Below are 19,592 nucleotides of genomic sequence, written 5' to 3' on the forward strand. Positions count from 1 at the left end.
ATACAATTACTATTATCTTTGTTACATCAATATATATATATATATATATATATATATATATATGAAAGAAGAGAAAAAAATATAATCATTCATTTGAAAAGACTGAAAGAAGGGAAGATGTTGATATTGAAATTGAAACATATGCCCTTTGTTTATTTTATAATTGAAATTGAAATATATGCCTTTTTTTATAAAGATCCTAAATAAATATATAAACTATAAAATTTTCATATAAACACCCGATTTTTTTTTAAAATCTATATAAGTACCTAGACTTTTGAAAATTTCTAAATAAACACAAAGTTCAAGTATTTTTCAAATAAAAATAGACAACATCATTAACAGATTTTGAGTTTATTTGAAATTTTTTTTAAAATCTAAGTACTTATATAAGATTTTGATAAAGTTTAAATATTTATTATATAGAAATTGTATAGTTCAGATATTTATTTTAGATTTTGATAAGTATTTATATACGATTTTCTCTTATAATTAATCATCAACTATTATCACAAACTGGATTTTCTTTGCCAATCATATTTGACAAATTGCCTATTTCGAGAAAATGCTATAACATAAGATTATTAAAAACAATATAATAATCTCCTTTTCCTACTAGATATTATTTGTAGAAGTAACAAACATTGATCTTCAATGCTGCTTTGCTTTCACATTGATGCATTTGGTATACATTCCCCTCTATACACACACACACACATATATATGTATATGTACATTGATACATATATTACATATATACATGTGCTTATTGAATAATTAAGATCTTAAACACCACCATTTAACTTTGCAATGCTTATTGTGAGTTAAAGTTAAAACTGTTACCAGTTGATAGAGAAGGAAAAAAGAGCAATGAAAGAGAGAGAGAGAGAGAGAGAGAGAGAGAGAGAGAGAGAGAGAGAGAGAGGAACTTTGTGGTCCAAGAACATAGTACTTGTGATTCTTCCCACTTTCCTTTGGCTGCTTCACCTTCACCCTTTCTAATTTCAAAAGAACGTTTATATTCACTCTTCTCTCTCACAAGTGACTTCCCCATGAACAGAAAGTCTTCAGCTTTACCACCAATGATGAGTATGGGAACAACTAAAGCCGAAGGGAAGAGGAGTTTGAGAGAAATGGGAGAGAAAGAGAGAGAGAGAGAGAGAGAAGAAGAGGAGGAAGAAGAAGAAGATGATGATCAGAACGAGGCCGAGGCTGAGAAGAAGAAGAAAGGTAAGAAGGCAGCGTACGGAAGCAGCAGCAGCAGCAGCAGAGAGAGTTATAACGTGTGCCAAGTGGAGAACTGCAACGTGGACATGACAGGAGCTAAACGTTACCACAAACGCCATAAAGTCTGCGACTTTCATGCCAAAGCTCCAGTGGTTAATGTCTCTGGTCTTCACCAACGCTTCTGCCAACAATGCAGCAGGTCTGTTTTAAGAACCTTCTCGTCACTTCCTTCCTTTTCTTCTCCTGCGAAAATGAAATGAAAAAAAAAAGACCCAGATGAAGATCAGACCAGAATCACATCATGTCATATCATCAATCATATGATAATTGGCATTGGATTTGATGAAGGTTTCACGAGATCGGGGAGTTTGACGAAGCCAAGAGGAGCTGCAGAAGGCGTTTAGCCGGGCATAATGAGAGGCGAAGGAAAGTTAGTAACGAGTATCAAAGTGGTGAAGGGTCTAACCAAACCTGAAGGATTGATGGAAAATGAAGTATAGAAGCTCGCTCTCTTCTGTCACGTCTCTTGCTTTTTTTTTTCTCCTTCTTCTCAAGGCTCTGCATTCCTTTAGTGAAATCCTATGTGATGGATCTTTTTATGTTACTGTGTAAAGTCTCGAGTGTTGCTTCCCCCATTGCCTGCAATGAACGAAATCTGCAAGACCCGTGACACGGAAATAAAACAAACCTCGAAAAATGCATGAACGTTGAATGTTTTACGGGATGTAGACAGCATTCAGGGCTTAGGGCTTCGACAGAGCAGTTTCTTGGACAAATGTCTGGAAGCAGGGACATGCCTCAAGCAAGACCTTGAGCTAGATCATATGTTCTGCAATCAACATGTGAGGACACCAAGGAAGCTGAAGCTTTCCGAGAAAATGTTTCTTGATTATGTAAGTAAACCTTAAGATCCATTACAAGAATGGTTTTTTTTTTAAAACTTAGGATAACCAATCATATCCTAGTGATGTTTAATTCCCAACATTTTCATGGAAAATTCCCAAGCAACGATTGCCGCTGCATTAGCAGGAAACGCCCTCACGATGGTAGGACCCAAACCCGCATAGCATCCCTTCAGTCCAGCCCTCTTGTAGATCTACAGAGAATATAATCTCCAATACATTATTATACCGAATAAAAAATGCATATAACTTCGTATCGGTGCTCGGAATACATGGAGGCAAGGCGAAATGTAGATGTCTGACCGAGTTCAAAACTACAAATGGATTTCTCGGGGAAGTTTTGTCCGGAGAAGTCTGGATAATGGTTTTTGCTACGTCGAGAGGCAAAACAGCAGACCAGCACTGTAATAGAAACACGAGTAAACCCATGAACATCAAGAAAGAATAACATTGTCTAGGAATCATCAAAACAAAGTAGAGAATTCTTACAGCTATTCCACCGAGACCACCAGTGACAACGCCTACTCCCATGTCAACCAAGTTGCTGTCTTTTAGCGAAGAATTCTCCAACTTTGAGTGGATGTGATAACGAGCATACTCATAGACAACAAAAAAGGTTGCATTTCCAAAACATTCTCTCAAGAATGTCGCTGAACCACCACGAAAAATACCTGTTACCTGAAAGACTTCGTATCAAAACACAATATTCTCGTCCAATCCGTCGTATAGTTGTGCAGTGTACATCTCTCACCCCATCATTTTTAACCGTCTGAATGGCACAATCGAGCGAACCACTGTATCTACGTGAGTTGAGAACCAGAGAATCCGTGCCTTGGATTTGCATTCTACACTGAAGAAAAACAACAGAAGTCATATAAACTCCATTGAAAACATCAAACTGTTATCCGGAAAAAGCTGGTGCTTCGGATAATTCACCTTTACTAGCTCTGATGGACATAGTACAAAACTAATCATAGCTCCACCAAACATAGCAGATGGTACGATTATCTGTGGCTGTGGCCTGTTATCTTGAGAAGTTCCCTTTAACACCAAATGGAACACGAGCAAATTTTCGGTTAATCAGATTCGCCATTAAAGATCAGTAAAGATCGTTTGACCTGAAACATTACCCGCAAGAATAGCTTCGCCTGGGAATATATGCCAAACATGAGTGAACTCTCGAAGGCCATCCCCAAAAACGAAGATGTCGCTCCTCTGTAAAGACCTTTGACCTTAAAAAAATGGTAGTAAGTCAGGGGAATGCTCCAAGAATATGACACCCAACAACTCGTATCAGATTCATCGTGAGTGGTAAAAACGGATAGGCCTAGCTTCCACGTAATGTCAAAGAGATGGAAAACTCAGAATCATGTTCTTTCATAGATGTAAGAGCTCATGGGGCATAACAAGTTCCAAAGAGACTCATGGCACTGTAACAGACTCAGAAGAAAAACTATAAGTTATCAAGGAACATTTGTTATTCACATTTGTGAGTGATTTATATGTGTCATTACCTAATGCTAATTCACAAAGCCATGTTCCATTCAAGATGCTTGCCGGAAAAAAAAACACGAGATAAGTTGGTAAACTCGTTCAACAATCATGATTCCTTCATTTAAATCAGTGTGAAACAATTCAAGTAATAGAGAAGAAGAAAACCAAGAAAGCAAAATGAAGCATACTCCTTCAGTGCTCAAGATCCTAGCAGCACAATGCAAGCCATTTCTGTATCTGATCCCATGCACATCTGTATTGTGTTTCTGGAGTTTTACCTGACACAAACGTAAAAACATAACCCATGTTAATCACTTACACATCATAAAAACAGGTGAATTATGACTAAGAAATTCAGGAGAGAGGGAAAGGAAATTCATGTAAACCACTGTTTCAAGCCAATGATTCAAGACCAGTTGACAAACCACATAAGTCCAAACATCATGAGGGTAAACCCAATTGACATTATCTGATACCAATTCCTAATAGATAATTCAACAGTTACCCAGTTCAAGTGGAGCAGAAAAAGAGATATTCCCAACAAAAAGGAAATCCAACCAAACCTTAGAAGTAACCTTCACTGGCATTGGCTGATACCTATCCAACATCTGTTCCTTAAAGACAATTTTCGACAATTGCGCATTTCAAGTGGAGCAGCAAAAACACTCCGACATGACGGAAACAAACTTGTAACCGGAAGTGAAATCAACAAATGGGTACCAAACGAAATGAACATAGTAGCAATCACGGAACAATGAAGCAAAAACCATCGAATCCAAACAAGAAATGAACGACCCACTTGGGGATTGCACCGAAAACGAAGCTAAGAATCGAAATCATAAGGATTGAAGCAGATGCGTGGTACCTTGACGGTGTCGAATGGATGACCCACGGCGACGGTGGCGAGACCAGCCATCATTCCGGCGATATATTCCTTGTGACCCTCGAAGCCCTCCCCCATCGTCCTCTCTCTCCCTCTCTCGGGTTTTCAACCAAGCATGAGCAAAATCTCGTACGAGAGCGATTAGACAGTGCCTTGACCCCGTAGTTTCTTGCAAAGCCCACAAAGGTAATGTGAAAGTTCCACGGTATTCAAATGGTACAGGGTCTTAAAAATCCCAACTTGCTACAAGAAACCAAGGAAACCTATACAGAACGAGATAAAAAAAACGCCAACTTTTTTTTTTCGCAAGAAAGGAACCATCTTCACATGTTTGGATTGTCTCTGCCATTAGGGTAATGGTCAAAATTTAATCTTTCATCAAAATAAGAGAACTTTCACGAAATGGTCCAAATGGACAATAAGAATCAGGAAACGGTTCTAAAAAATTTAAACATGTCCGCAACAGCAACAGCAACAGCAACAAATAGAGCTCTTTCCGAGCATAAGTTACAAACTTTATCCGGAATTTCCCATTGTCACATAATGTTACAGAACACAGACTTCCCGGTTCATTCCTCCAGAGAGCGGACAGTCATTCGTCTTTTAACGGTTCGTTTGTCACAATTTGCTGGGAATAACGTCGTTGGAAAGTTTCTCTTGCTCGCCCCGTTGAGACGGGGCTGGCTTTCCGAACATGTTTTGTGTCTCTGCTATGAATTTGGCGAACTGAGATCCTTTCTTTTCACCATTGGTACCGTCTATGAGTGACTGAGGAAGACCGGGAAAAGAGGGTTTTGGCTTTGGCGGCAGTGGTGGCATCAATGCCCATATGGACGAGAGCTCTTTGTTGGGTTGATCCATAACTTGAAGGACGGTAAAACCCTGCATGTCTGTTTGAATGGTGACACAGAGGAAGGGAAATCTATTGAGAAAACTATTAAGTAAAAAACCATCAGTAAACCGTAAGAAATTGGAATGATATCCAAACCTTCAGCAAACTTGAAGATCGGTGCCAAGACTGCAGACGGGATGCTGAAGTTGAGATGCGGTATAACTGTCCCTGCCCCATGTCTCGCGTTGCTGCAGAGAAACAAAAAATAAACGATGTCTTTGAAACAAAAGGGGAGGCTTTATGCAAAAGGACACATCCAAATTGCCCAAAACCGAATCCAGAGGTCTGTAAATTTAGGCCCTTGTCTACTGGGTGGAGTATGCTACTTTTTTGCTATAATCAAAGAAATCGTCAGCTGATGCCGCAGGAAAGTAAACTCAAAAGAAAAGATCGATGGAATCCAACTAAAAAAAAAAAGATCACACAGCTCTTCCTAATCTCTACCATGAAGAAATCCAAATTAAGCCATATTGGTTTCTTTAACAGATCTTATTGAATCCAAAAAAAACCGTCTACAACTTGAATTTGAAACTACTGAGTCTAATGAACTGTGCTTGTACATGAAGTTTGTCCTGCAGCCATTCACACTCAAAGCATAGCAAACTGGACATTTTTTTCACTTTCTTGGTAAAAACGGTATTACATTACCTGGTAACAAGTCCAATCATATGACCATGGGAATTGACAACTGCACCGCCACTACCTCCCGGATGGACAGCAGCAGTTGTTTCAAGCATTGCAGGGAACTCATTTTTATACTGTATAATGGATTCCGGATAAGGTGACGTGTTTGCCTTAACTACCTTCGCCACAACTCCGGAACTAACAGATGGAGAAAGTCCTGTGAGCAACACAGAAATGTCATAAGACAGAATTCATGAGCAAACCCAACTGAAGAGAAGATCAATGAACAATTGCTTTCTTTCTTCCAATTGAGAACAGAGGGTACATGTATTTATGAGCATGTACCTCAGTAATCAAAATAAAAAACTTGCTAAGTTCAGATAAACCATAAACCAAAACAAGAAAACAGAGACAAAAGAAGATCTTTACCACATCTTGGTCCGAAGAGTCCATGTCCAATAACATGTGCTCTCGAACCCAACGGAGGGCAAGAAGAATCAGCAACAATAGGTCGAAGCTTTCCAGGAACATATTCAAGCTGCAGTAAGGCAACATCCAATTGTTCCTTGCAAATATATACTATCTGTGCAGGACACCAAACCCAAGAATCTAGATGATCCACACGAACACGAATGTCTCTATTGCCAGTGTGAAGATGATTGTGTTTGTATTCCTTGATACCATCAGCCACAGAAGAATACAGATTATTTGGAGTTCTTCGGGACAAAGGGCGACTCTCCGGATGCCGAGTTCCATTTCTGGTGGAGGAAAATTCTTCAGCTCCAAAGAGATGGGTGTCTGAACCATTCTCATTCCCTCTGCCATTTACAATGCCTTTTCCAAATCTCCATGGCTCAAGCAAATGAGCATTGGTTAGTATAAGACCATGTTCATTGAGAAGAACACCGGATGCCCAAACACCATCATTAACGGTGATAAGACATATAGATTTCATTGCACTCTCGACTGCAACTTTTGGTTCTAAAGAAGAGCTAGAACCATGATGCTCATCAACTTGACAAAAGCTTTTCTCGGGACCGTGATAAAAGAACGCATTGGGTTTAGCACTTAACGTTTCACTTCCCCACTGGGTTCCTCTTCCTTCGTTGCATGGCTCATCCAGCAGCAAGTCCTTGTAACTAGTGGCAATAGCTCCCCATGGAATCACCAGCTGCTACCAAAGGCTACAATTTTGCATGATACATTACAAAGACAACATTTCAAACACCTAAATGTAATAAAGCACACTTCAACAAACCTGAATTTCTACACCACTACTCTTTTGTCTGATAGGTCTGATCAAAATGCCAAGAAAGCATCCGTTTTTATCAAACACCGGACCACCTTCGGTTCCTGAAAGATAAATGCCCAGGAAAATCAGCTTTTAGCCCTAGAAAAGTGTGAAACAAATCAACGAATCACCAAGTTTTGTACACACCAGGAAGACACCGAACATCAGCTATCAAAAGTGATGAATTGAGCGATCCAGGAGGACAGCAGTTAGCAACGGAACCAGTTGAAATACTGTTTCAAACAACAAAATGGCTCTAAACAAGAGCAGCATGAAGCATGCTAGCAGCGAGAAGAGATAAAAGATGTGAGACAGCAAAACCATGTAAATTCCCAGAGTTAGAAATGACAACCGAGAGAATGAAAACCATGTTGATCACCAATCATAATGAAAAGCGGTCAGCCAGTACAAAAATTACCTGTTAAAGAAGTGCATGGGCGAGAGGATACCAAAAGGAGAGCCTACTGCTACAAGGGCATCACCTCTGTTAATTGACGAGCCCAACATTATGTTTGGCTGGCCCTGGTTCAGAAAATATCCACATTCTGAAAACGGTCCAGACTTGTAAATATAATTTCAAAGGATTTCTAATTGTATAATAAAATATTAATCAGAAAGGGAAATAAAGGATGAAAAACAGGGAGATTTACAAGTAAACTTAAAGGGACTCCGAGAAGAGCCATCCTACATGCCGACTTAGCCATAAAGCGAGCATCCAATGGCTCCTCCAGTTGCATATGTCTCTGACTCTCCATCAATAATTTGCTTTCAGGCTCAATCTGGAAGGGTCAATTAAAACTTTTTCAGAAATAGATGGGAAATTCCATTTTGAAGAAAAAGCAGACTCAACAAAAGGAACACTCACAAGCATCAAACTCTTCTATTTACCAAAGCAACCAATAAAGGATCAGAATGTGTTCCTTTCATGATATGTGATAATGGCCTGTGCATTTGACTTACATCGATCGGCTGGGAACCATTTTCATAGGAGACCAGAGACCATCCAACATCCCATCCAGAGTCTTTTGATCCCAGAGAAGCTTCGATAAGAGATTGGAGTGCAGCTGAAGATACAGGGACATCAACCTTCGTAATATATTGATTAATCAGAACTGAAAACAAGCTTCATATACCTTTAATTATCAAGGGCAATAAACTTTCAGGACAAATAGAAAAATTCGGATGGAAAAGGCAACTAATTGTTCCAGAAATCACGGGACCAACCCGCAAGTAATAACATACCATAACTCTACTCTATCAAAGACAACCAAGTTAAAAATGATGAAATCACCTCAAACCACAAAAAGGAAATTCTAATATTATATACAAACTAAACCGACTACAATTACTTTGTAATCTATTACCCCATTAACATGCTAAAATTTCCAAGATTTTCTGTCGATATCATAGGCCACTAGTAGAATGAAGCCGTTTCAGGAGTTATTATGCACTTATGAATCAAAATATCAAGTCTGAAACAATAGATGGACAATAAACTGATACACAGCAATCTACCAACAGTGAGAGAGAGAGCAAAAGAGAGAGATTTCATACCAGGGAGAGGAGTTGAGCAGGAACCCAAGAAGGAGCTTCCTCTTCTGACTTTATCCGATCCTAAAAACAAGAAACATCACCAAATCATGCCCTGAGGATTCCTACAACAGCTTATCATTTTAAAGCAAACCATTCATAGGAATTAATCTTATTATACCTCCACCATTATTTCAACCCGAGCACCTGGAATAAACTTCACTGGACCCTGTACAAGATAACATCAACAATAACTCAATCAGCATTCCATTAAAGGGAAAAAAGAAAAGAAAACTCTAGGACAAATGGGTATCACTGGTTGGAAATTAGAGTTGAATATCTAACCTGAGAGACACCAGTTCTATGTCCTAAAGTTAAAAACGGTTCTACAACAGATGCAACAGTCAGAACCAGAGCCAAGTCCTGACCAGCAACACATCCTTCAAACACACTCCGAGCAACCTCGGTGTCGTAGAGATTACAAGGCAACAACATTCCAGAAGCTGAAACTGTTGTATTGCCAGAGCTACAAGACAGCAATAAAACCAAAACGGCCAGAAGGAATCAGACAAACATAATCTCCAAAAACGAAAAACCAAATCGAAGAAGATAGATTGGTAAGAATTTATACTCACTGGTACTGATGAAAAGCATGTTTTCTCATCTTCAATCCCTTTGGATCCTAGACAACATCGATAACATATGATCACAGTATCTGTGTATCAGTTCATATGCATCCAAATACACATACACGTGTACATACAATTTTCGCGCGAATCACCAGTGTCTACGAAAAGGGTAAAGAGAAACAAGCGCTTACAGGTCCTTGAACTTTGACCAAGACGGCGAATTTCTGGGAAAAGACGAAAGCTTCCGACAAACCCATGATCGGAAAACCAGGGATTTCGCCCAGACAGCAGGCGATTGGCGAATGGATTGGATTTTTGTATGCTTCTTGACCTCTCGTGTTGGGATGAGGAGAGGATGAATCACACTGACCAAGAACAATTAAGGGCGGCGATTGTTGGGCCCACGAATTCTTACGGATTCCGTCAATGTTTCGGTTCTTAATGAAATCATCACTCACACGCAAAGTCGGAGCAGATCCGTTCTTCGGTACCAAAGCCTAAGGAGAAATAGAATTGAAAGAAACAAATCCAATAATATGTAATTAAATATCTAAAAGGTTTTTTATATTAGTTTTCTTGAAACAAAATTAATTAGAATTAGAATCTAAATGAATTTGTAAATAATAAAAATTAACTGAAAATAAAGTCCTGATCAGCGAAAATTAAATATAAAAAGACGATAAAATTGATTAAAAAATTAAATAGGTATATCTATGTAAAAATAGTGAACGCTAATATAACTAAATTAAAATATATTCAAATCTAAAATCTGAATTCCTAAATCCAAATTGTCCAAAAAATTCTATTTATTACTGTTAGGTGAAACTTTTTAAGAGTAATTTATATTTCCCACATAATAAAAAACAATATGATCGATTGTAGTAGTATATACTATATATATACACACACAGTCAAAAATATATAAAAAGATTACAGTAAAAAAAAATCATGTTTCGTTTTCGTATCAAATTCATGACATGGATTTCAGCTGCTTGGTGACATTTAAATTAACTAAAACCGATGTAGCAACCATTTCCTGGTTCATGTGGGTGGGGCGACTCTGACTGGTAAATCTGTGTGTGCTTGAGCTCTTCTGCCTTTGTAATCTGGTTTGGCCAGCCCGAGATTAGTTAACAGGTGCTGAGACAGCTGGTGTGAGGAAGTTGATTTGGGTTATAGCAGATTCTTCCTTCATTTGACGCCCCTAGCAAACGATCGCAGCCTGGGGGTCGGAGGCTACTCTCAGAGTTAGGTTGCAACCTTGGCTGAAAGAGGACAAAACTAAAACTACAGATCCAAATTCTATTATATATTTCAAGCAAGCCCAAAAGACAAACGCAGCTCATCCCACTGATATATGCTGTATAAATCCCAGGAACCCAACCTCCTTCAAAGAAGAACAAACCTGAGCAATATGGACCAAGTTATATGGTTTGGAATAAAACCATTCTCCACACCTCTGCTTAGAAGGGAACAAGCTTCATCAACTTCATTTTCTTTGCACAGCCAACTCATCAATGTGTTGTAGGTTACAGTGTCTGGTGTCATTCTCCCTTCAACCTGGAGTTGCTCAAACATTTTCAGACCCTCTCTTATCCTCCTTCCCCTGCATAATCCATTTATCATTGTGTTAAATGTGGTGATATCTGGTGTCAACCCCCTCCTTATCATCTCCCTCAGAACCTCTTCCGCCTCTTTTATCTTCCCCCTTTGGCACAGCCCGTTTATCAGTATGTTACACGTGATGCTGCTCGGAACCAGCCTCTTCCCCATCATCTCTTCAAACAAGCCACACGCTTTATTCACAGCCCCCGCCCTGCAGAATTCTTTTATCAGACTGTTGTACGTTATATCATCCAGCATGCATCCCCTTAAATTCATCTCATACACGAGCTTCTGGGCTTCTTTTATTTCACCTCTTCTGAGATATGCTCGGATCAGTATATTGTAGGTCATGGTATTGGCAACGACACCCTCTGATAGCATATTCCTGTATATGCGCAAGGCATCTTCGATGTTTTCATCCTTGCAGAATCCGGATATAAGAGAATTGAATGTAAAAATGTCAGGTTTGCACCCTTTACTCCGCATCTCAGTCAAAATCTCCTCGGCTTTGCGGATTCTTCCCTCCTTGCATCGGGCAGATATCAAACAGTTGAAACCTGCGGTGTTCAATCTCAGGCCCTCTCTGGACATCTCATCCAGAATATTGTAGGCTTCGACTACCTGACCCAACTTGTGCAGCCCATTAAAAAGAGTAGTGTAAGACACAACATTCGGCTGACAACCGGTGTTCCTCATTTCGTGAAGCACTTGGAGAGCTAAACCCACACGACCCTCCTTGCAAAATCCCTGAATCAATGTGTTATATGTGACGAGATCAGGAACGTACCCACGAGAAGCATTCATATCTGATAAAACACATTTAGCTTTGTCTAGCCTCCCGCTTGTCACATAGCCATGAATCAAGGTGTTGAAAAGCACAGCATTTGGTTCAGGAATTCCGGAAAGAAGCATCTTTGCATCATCAACTCGGCCCGTTTTACACAGTCCATTCATCAAAAAGCCGTAAGTTAAACTATTGGGAGTAAATCCTTTGACCCGCATGCGGTTAACCAATTTCTCTGCCTCGTGGATCCGATCAAGCTTGCATAGACCATGGATGACATCATTAAACGTCTCAGTGTCAGGGTTACAGCCCATTACAAACATATCCTCGAGAAGTTTAAGCGCTTCATTCACTCTATTGCCCTTTGACAGAGAATGAATGAGAGTCTGGTAGATTATGGAATTTGGGGCACAACCATGCTTGGGCATGTCTCTGAGAAGTGACAGAGCAGAATCAACTTCGCCGATTGCACAGAAAGCTTTCATCATCACCGCAAACGTGAAAACAGTGGGAGAAACGCCTCTGTTAAGCATATCGTAGAACACATTAGCTGCAAATTTATGGCAATCACCAGCGACAAGAATATCCAACACTAAGTTGTAAGACTTAAAAGTGGGTTCGCAGCAGAAAACATCCCGCATTTCTAGTAACAACCTCGTAGTGTGTCCTGGGAAACCAGCTCTTCCGTAGTGTCTCATTATGGAGATGAATACGGACTCTCGAAAAACGATCCCTTCTTCTTTCATCTGCATCAACAACCTATCTATAGTCTTAAACTCACCAGCGGCTCCAAGTTTATCGATAAGAACGCAGTACACTTCGAAGGAGTGACGGTAACCCTTCTGAGAACCCGTCAACTCGAACAACTCCATTGATGTAGAAATATCGAGAGGAAACTCCAGTAACTTACAGAGCTCAAAAGGCGTGATCTTATGAAACGATCTCCTAAGAGAGTCGAGATCGAATGGCTTAAGTAGCTTCTCCCATTCGTTCTCGGAATCAGATCCACTGTTTTCTGGGCAAACGGCATCGCCTCCTTCAAAACTGCAAAATCCAGATTGGAAGATCGCATAGCACTCTATCCTATGCAAAGGCCATGATCTTCTGCTCACACCCCATAATTTGGGTAAATGAGTAAGGTATACCAAACCTATGGCACTCATTTCTCGGCTACACCCACAAAAATATAACCCATTAAATTTTTTTCGAAAAGACCGTAACCCTTAATAAAACCGTGTAATTATAATTGCAAAGTCGTAATTGATTCTAAATACAGTTTAGGGTTTAGGGCAGAGATGAAACAGGAACCTGTGCGTTCTGGGTAACCGTGTTTCTCAAAAGACCGCTGAGTTTATTACAGAAAGCCATCGTAGATATCTGTGAATCCAATACACACACACGGGCACGTCAACAAAACCATATCCAAGAGAAACCGTTTAAGAACAACCAAAACAAGATTCAGAACCAGATCATCCTCAATCTCAATATCGTTCACCATGAAAACAAGTTCAAAGTTCACAAACTCTTAAGTCTTAACACGACGATTTAAACAAAAGCAAACAAGAAAATCAAAGAAAAGCATACGAACAAAGACAGATACCGATGAACAAACATGAGAGAGCAGACACAAAGATAACAACAAGTAAGGAGGATCGAAGAAGGAGAAGGAGAAGAAAACGTACCTCAGGGAGGAGAAATGTAGAAGCTAGGGTTTAGAGAGGCAACAGAGGGACGAGATGGCAAAAGACTAGGGTTTTTCCCCAGAAGAGGTCTAATCAGGTACATCTAGGTGTATGGATATTAGTGTTACAATTGCCACTTGGGCCAGTTTTTTTATTTGTTTTACACTGGCGGCCCAACATTTTTAACATAACCGAAAAACCCATATTTGGGCGTGGGTCTCGACAATCTAGTTCGGTAAAATTTAGGGGTGGGCGTTTCGGGTTTCGGTTCGGTATTCAAGCGATTCGGTTTGGGAACGGTATTTTCGGTTTTACAAAAAGTGTACTAAACTAGAACCGAATATTAAACGGTTCGGTTCGGTTCGGATTTAGTATCGGTTCGGTTCGAAACGGTACCATTATATGAATACCAAATAAGTATCAGACTATAATATTTACACATATATTAGTGGAATATTCGATTTTCGGTTCGGTATTCATACGGTTCGGTTCGGGAACGGTTCATTCGGTTCCATAAAAAGTGTACCAAATTAGAACCAAAAGTTATTCGGTTCGGTTCGGTCCGATTCGGTTTTGGGACGGATCGGGTCGATACTAAATTCCCGAACCGAAGTGTCCACACTAGTAAAATTGATTAAAAAAATTAAATAGGTATATCTATGTAAAAATAGTGAACGCTAATATAACTAAATTAAAATATATTCAAATCTAAAATCTGAATTCCTAAATCCAAATTTCCAAAAAAATCTATTTATTTCTGTTAGGTGAAATTTTTTTAAGAGTAATTTATAATTCGCACATAATAAAAAAAACAATATGATCGATTGTAATAGTATATACTATATATATATATATGGTTATGAAAATATATACACACACACTCATAAATATATAAAAAAGATTACAGTAAAAAAAATCATGTTTCGTTTTCGTATCAAATTCATGACATGGATTTCAGCTGCTTGGTGACATTTAAATTAACTAAAACCGATGTAGAATTGGCCGCAGCTAGAAAATAATTAATGTGGGAGTAATAATAGAGTATATTATTTAAAAAATAATAATAATAGAGTATATTAATTTAGTTTTATTAATAATATACATGCAAATCATTATATATATATATATATTAAAGTATTAAAACTAGTTTTAGTGGCATATATCCCAGTAATTTTAACCTAACATTGTATATCATAAATACTAATATTATTTTTAATTTCAATATAATTATTACTTTTAAAATTAGGATATGGTTCTATGGATAATATGCGCCGAACCATGTTATAAATATTTTAACTATGTATACCTTTTTTTGTAAAAAAAAAAATCTGTTTTAAAATTTAACTATATACATCTATATATAAACCTTCCTATAATAATGTATAATATATATATATATATATATATATAAATCTTCCTATAATAATGTATAAAACATTTCATTAAACCTGTACTAAGAGATGCAGTCTCTTTGGCTTCATCCACAATATTTTAGCTGAATCTGTCAAATAACAAACCACAATTTGATTCCGACCATACATATCTTTTACTACTTTATATTATTTATTAAAAAAATGAAAACTTATATACAATATATTATTTTATTTCAATTTGTGTGTTTTGCTTTGCATAGCGATAAGGAAAAGGAAATTGCGTGAATATATATATATATATATATATATATATATATAATATATATAATATAATTATATATAAGGGAACTAATAATAAAGCTAAATTCATTCGGTGAAACTGAAAGACCACGAGCCTCCGAGCTCGACCCTCTCTCTCTCGCACGGAAACAAACCCAGGGAATGAAGAAAGGTCAAGCGAGAGGCTAAGTATTCGCACGCGAATCTCCGTCCGCCATTGAAGACGAACCTCCAGAACACTCAAAACCCCTTTTTCCCCTTTCTCCTGTTTGGTTTTGTCTCCGATCTTCTCCTCGAAGAACCGTCGATAACGACAGAAGCAATGCCGACCCACCAACGCAAACGTCTCCACGATGCCGCCGGAGTTGAAGACGGTCCTCTGCGGACGGAAGACGGAGAGAATCATGAGGACGAGCCGGAGGAAGAAGATCGTGATGATCACGACGATGTTGAAGCTGAAGGTACGTGTTCTCGGTGCCGGGGAAAGTATGAGTTTATGAACAACCCATGTAAATTTTTCGTTCTGGGTTTGAAGATTCAGTACCCAGGAGCTCGCATCTAATTTTCATTTCGTTCTTGGATTTCTATCTCTTGGGTTTTTTTTCATAGAATCTGATCGGAGCTCCTTCTCCAGCGACGGAAAGGATAAAGAGTAAGCCTTCTGCTCTCCTGATCCTTTGTTACTTTTTCTTGATTCTATCGTTGTTTTCTCTTGCATTCTCATGTTCCTCACGATGTTTTCTCGGTGATTTTTGGATCTGCATGCAATTTGCGGCATGCCAGTGATTGTATCGTTTATCGTTTAATACATGCTCTATAAAGCTGCTTGCTGTGTGTTGGAAACAGTTGCAGAGTTGGCAATAGGGTAAAATGGTGTAGACCTTGTATTTTCTACATGTAGATGAATAGAAGTTGATGAAACCAGGATCTGGGTCTCACACTGTTCGTGTCAGAATCCTGTTTTGTTTTATCAATCTCTGGATCGTGTTCCCATGTCCGGTTCGATTTGTTTGTTGAGTCCAACTGGGTATAGCTAGAAAAGATGTGGCAGGATATGGTGACTAGTGTTTTGGTATATGCCCTATGATTGTTTGACTATAATGCAGACCTTGATATGGGTCAGAGACTTGGTTTGATTATGGTTTTACATCAGAGCTCCGGTGATCTTGTTCAATTCGTGTTTTGATATAGTGAACAGCTGATGATGTTTTATCAGAATTCGTATAGGGATCTTTGTCGGGAGTCTATTGGGTATAAGGTAGCTAAGTTGTAGCTAACTAAAGCTGCTAATCGATTTGTTCCAAGTGATACTTATCTAAAGAATTCATAATTTCCGGACTTTGTTCTCTGTTTGAGTAGATAGCCAGAGTTTTGGCATTTGCTTGATGTACCTCGGTCTTGTGGTAAATCAGCTGCTTCATTAATCTAGCCTGTCCTATGTTTCCTCCATGCCTAACATTAAACTCTTACACTTGTTTTAAACTAATTAGCAGCTCTTATTAACTTACCGCCTCCTTGGCACTTGTGCATTCTCTCATGGGCTAAATTGTCGTACCCTTTCCCGTTTAAAACTTAGAGGGATGGTGGTTATCTTGAGGAGGAAAAGCTCGGCAATTGGGTGCATACGTAACGTAGTTCATTGTTTCCCTTTGCTTGCAAATAGTAATTGTACTCAATTCTTGTTTCTGCTGGCAGATTTGTCACGGTAAACTTGTCAGAAGTTCGCAAGGAGGTGCAATGTCCAATCTGTCTTGGTACGTTACAGAAATTATTTTTCAACTCAATACAGCATGTAAGAGTTGCATGTTCTTCTTTCGTACACCAGGTTCCTGTTCGAAGATATGCACGTCTAAACAAAGTAAACTTAGGCTCCTGGTGAATTGTTGATTAAAGCCGTCTAATTGTTAGTCTTACACATTATATAAGACAACATGAACATACATGAAAGGTTTAGGGTATTGCAACCTATAGAATGACCGTTATCCCCTCTTTTTTGGCAAAATTTTGTACCAGATGCTAAATTTGCGTTAAAGACTCTTAAATCTAGAACTCCTGATAGTATAGTGTTTGAACAGTTGTATTGACTGGATGCTGCCTTACCGGTGCCTGATAGATAACCTTTGTTTTCGGTATCCTTAAGCATGGCATTGTTCTGGATGCTTGTTATCTGGGATCCTTCAGACGGGAGGCTGATGCATTTTTCCATGCTACTCTCCGTTAATAGAAACGTTTGCACTTTCTTTATGTCAAATATGAAAAAAAAAAAGAGTAATTTACCTAATGAAAGTGTTGTTACCATACCATTTGCATCCTTTTCTTGCGGCTTGTATTCTCAGCAGTGACATTTTCATTTCTTCCCCTCGTGCTGATTTTGACTGGCAAATCGTTCGTACATTCATGCATACTCTGCACTTGCCCAGGTATCATCCGGAAGACGAGAACTGTGATGGAATGCCTACACCGTTTCTGCAGGGAATGCATTGACAAATCCATGCGTCTCGGGTATGTTTAGACTTCCACTTCATCGTCGAGCAAAAATCGTTAGAGAATTAAATTCTGTCCTTCAATTGATTTTATAGCTATAGCTTTTCTTGGATCAAAATTTTTAAGTACTAACTTGAGCCAAATTAACATCTTATTGGTTCATATTTCTTGTCGAATGACTATATCCCTGAAGAAACAACGAATGCCCTGCTTGCCGTACCCACTGTGCTAGTCGTCGATCATTGAGAGATGATAAAAATTTCGATAAGCTCATTGCCTACCTGTATCCAGATATTGACAAGTATGAGGAGGAGGTAAGTACTGGCTGGTTGATAAATATGGATAAGATTCTTATGTTTTTGTGCAAAAATTTCATTGTTTGTATTGTATTGCCACAGGAGTTAGCTTTCAGTGAGGCGGACAAGGTTCGCAGTAAGGAGGTAAGTTATCGTGTTGTGGGAACGATAACATGGTTTGAGCTCTTTGAAGTTTCTGCGTTCATATTTCATTAGGGTTTGCATCGGTGAATTGCATTAACAGATGTGCTCTCTCCTTTGACAGATTCAAACAAATATTGCTAAGGCAGTGAAGAGACAAACTGAAGCTGTTGTCAGAAAGAGATCTTCCAAAAAGACAGCAACTGCAGATTCGCTTAGGAAATCCCGACATAACCTTCGAGATAGTTCTGTGAGAGGACAGAGAAACCATCAAACAGATGTCACAAGCGATGATGATGTTGACGGAGTTAGAGATTCATCTTCTGCCGATGAGCGTTATACAGAGATCAGACCCAGAAGAAGCAAAAGGGCTAGAGGAGTTTCCTCGTCCCAACACTCTTCTTCTGCAACTAATAGCTCAGATAGAAGCAGTGATGAAAATAGCTCTGAAGGCGTCAAAGAATCCACGGGAAAAGTCAGTAGGCTTTTGGGAACCTCTGAGAGACTCTCGTGGGGCAAAGGTGGGGCCCGAAGTCACACACGCCATGGGAATGGGAGCTCGGGAAATGCCAAGAACGCACAGAACAACAACAACAACCGTGTTGCTAAGTTGGTGGATTACCTTCAGAACCTGAAAAAGATCGATAAAGAGGTAAACTTTCGCATCTTCAAACATATTTGTTGACCAATGACATTGAACAAAGAGTATCATACCCGTGCAGATGGATATCCACATCATGCTTGTTTCTATGGACGAGAAAAAGATACCGAACTTGCAACAGCCTTACCTTAGTTGCAGACACACTTTAACGGTGAAGTCACTGTGCCGGGTAAAGTATCAACGTCCTAACCAGACACATTTCATTCTTGAGTTTATACGATCTCATGTCGGTGTCAATGCATTTTCAGTACATTGCCCTTCAAAACGCGGCTCAAGCCGACGAGATTGAGATATATGTGGTGAAGGAGTTGAGGTCCAGAGCCATGGAGATCGACCCGAGCCGAGATGAGCTGCAGGCCGTGAACAAGGAAGAGAACCTTGGTGGGCTTAAGATGTATGACTTCCACCATGGTTATGTGGTGAGTGTAGAATCTTCTAGAATCTTCTGCATTGAATAGAATGAACATCAAAATTGGTGGGTTTGATCCATTGGACAGGTTCTTGCCTACCAAAAGAAAGGTTCGAACGAGAACGAGACATGACGAGGCGACAAAAGAGGAAAGGAACATGTAAGAGAGGAAGCTTTACTTACATAGGAATCTTTCGAATGTTTTTGTCCCTTCTTCTGTTGTCAGCAAAGACGATTGATTTATTTATTTTTTGTACAAAATGCGAAGACGATTTTCCTCCTTATAGTTATTTATTTTTCATGTAACAAAATTGCCAGTTTTTGCTGCTGCTTTTTCTCCTTTCATGCAGCAGCAGCCGTGACCAAAAAAAAAAACAAATGGGAACTTTTTTTAAATGTAAATAAC

At 39.0% G+C, this 19,592-nt stretch overlaps 5 protein-coding genes across 10 annotated transcripts; 2 read left to right on the forward strand and 3 right to left on the reverse strand.

The window, feature by feature from the left end:
- The first annotated feature begins 725 nt into the window (after positions 1-725).
- On the forward strand, positions 726-1,944 carry LOC104820556 (squamosa promoter-binding-like protein 3). Its single transcript, XM_010551035.2, has 2 exons — positions 726-1,426; positions 1,576-1,944. Exons 1-2 carry the CDS (start codon positions 1,053-1,055, stop codon positions 1,700-1,702), a joined length of 501 nt encoding a protein of 166 aa, XP_010549337.1. The 5' UTR covers positions 726-1,052; the 3' UTR covers positions 1,703-1,944.
- Positions 1,945-2,083: 139 nt separating this feature from the next.
- Positions 2,084-4,805, reverse strand: LOC104820555 (mitochondrial arginine transporter BAC1). Its single transcript, XM_010551034.2, has 8 exons — positions 4,489-4,805; positions 3,812-3,901; positions 3,260-3,361; positions 3,066-3,170; positions 2,881-2,979; positions 2,619-2,807; positions 2,433-2,531; positions 2,084-2,323 (listed from the first exon to the last, which is right to left on the reverse strand). Exons 1-8 carry the CDS (start codon positions 4,582-4,584, stop codon positions 2,189-2,191), a joined length of 915 nt encoding a protein of 304 aa, XP_010549336.1. The 5' UTR covers positions 4,585-4,805; the 3' UTR covers positions 2,084-2,188.
- Positions 4,806-4,899: 94 nt separating this feature from the next.
- On the reverse strand, positions 4,900-9,970 carry LOC104820553 (glyoxysomal processing protease, glyoxysomal). 2 transcript variants are annotated; one of them, XM_010551033.1, is made up of 14 exons: positions 9,664-9,970; positions 9,479-9,525; positions 9,189-9,369; positions 9,025-9,072; positions 8,868-8,927; positions 8,274-8,399; positions 7,964-8,092; positions 7,732-7,835; positions 7,461-7,546; positions 7,281-7,375; positions 6,452-7,193; positions 6,047-6,239; positions 5,495-5,586; positions 4,900-5,396 (listed from the first exon to the last, which is right to left on the reverse strand). In XM_010551033.1, exons 1-14 carry the CDS (start codon positions 9,727-9,729, stop codon positions 5,125-5,127), a joined length of 2,241 nt encoding a protein of 746 aa, XP_010549335.1. In that variant the 5' UTR covers positions 9,730-9,970; the 3' UTR covers positions 4,900-5,124. The 2 variants fall into 2 exon arrangements, with proteins under 2 accessions (XP_010549335.1, XP_010549334.1); XM_010551032.1 differs by having other exon boundaries at positions 6,452-7,196.
- Positions 9,971-10,386: 416 nt separating this feature from the next.
- LOC104820557 (pentatricopeptide repeat-containing protein At5g64320, mitochondrial-like) lies at positions 10,387-13,620 on the reverse strand. 5 transcript variants are annotated; one of them, XM_010551040.1, is made up of 5 exons: positions 13,544-13,620; positions 13,170-13,238; positions 12,516-13,031; positions 10,878-12,383; positions 10,387-10,737 (listed from the first exon to the last, which is right to left on the reverse strand). In XM_010551040.1, the coding sequence occupies exons 3-5, from the start codon at positions 13,022-13,024 to the stop codon at positions 10,677-10,679; spliced, it is 2,076 nt and encodes a 691-aa protein (XP_010549342.1). In that variant the 5' UTR covers positions 13,025-13,031; positions 13,170-13,238; positions 13,544-13,620; the 3' UTR covers positions 10,387-10,676. The 5 variants fall into 5 exon arrangements, with proteins under 5 accessions (XP_010549342.1, XP_010549338.1, XP_010549340.1 ...); XM_010551036.1 differs by having other exon boundaries at positions 10,878-13,031; XM_010551038.1 differs by having other exon boundaries at positions 10,878-13,238.
- A 1,678-nt stretch (positions 13,621-15,298) lies between these two features.
- LOC104820559 (putative E3 ubiquitin-protein ligase RING1a) lies at positions 15,299-19,372 on the forward strand. Its single transcript, XM_010551044.2, has 10 exons — positions 15,299-15,656; positions 15,805-15,847; positions 16,891-16,949; positions 17,616-17,697; positions 17,873-17,993; positions 18,078-18,119; positions 18,241-18,768; positions 18,839-18,946; positions 19,026-19,196; positions 19,275-19,372. Exons 1-10 carry the CDS (start codon positions 15,518-15,520, stop codon positions 19,317-19,319), a joined length of 1,338 nt encoding a protein of 445 aa, XP_010549346.1. The 5' UTR covers positions 15,299-15,517; the 3' UTR covers positions 19,320-19,372.
- Positions 19,373-19,592: the final 220 nt, after the last annotated feature.

This window comes from Tarenaya hassleriana, unplaced genomic scaffold (genome assembly GCF_000463585.1).
Source record: "Tarenaya hassleriana unplaced genomic scaffold, ASM46358v1 Cleome31, whole genome shotgun sequence".
Classification (NCBI taxonomy): Eukaryota; Viridiplantae; Streptophyta; class Magnoliopsida; order Brassicales; family Cleomaceae; genus Tarenaya; species Tarenaya hassleriana.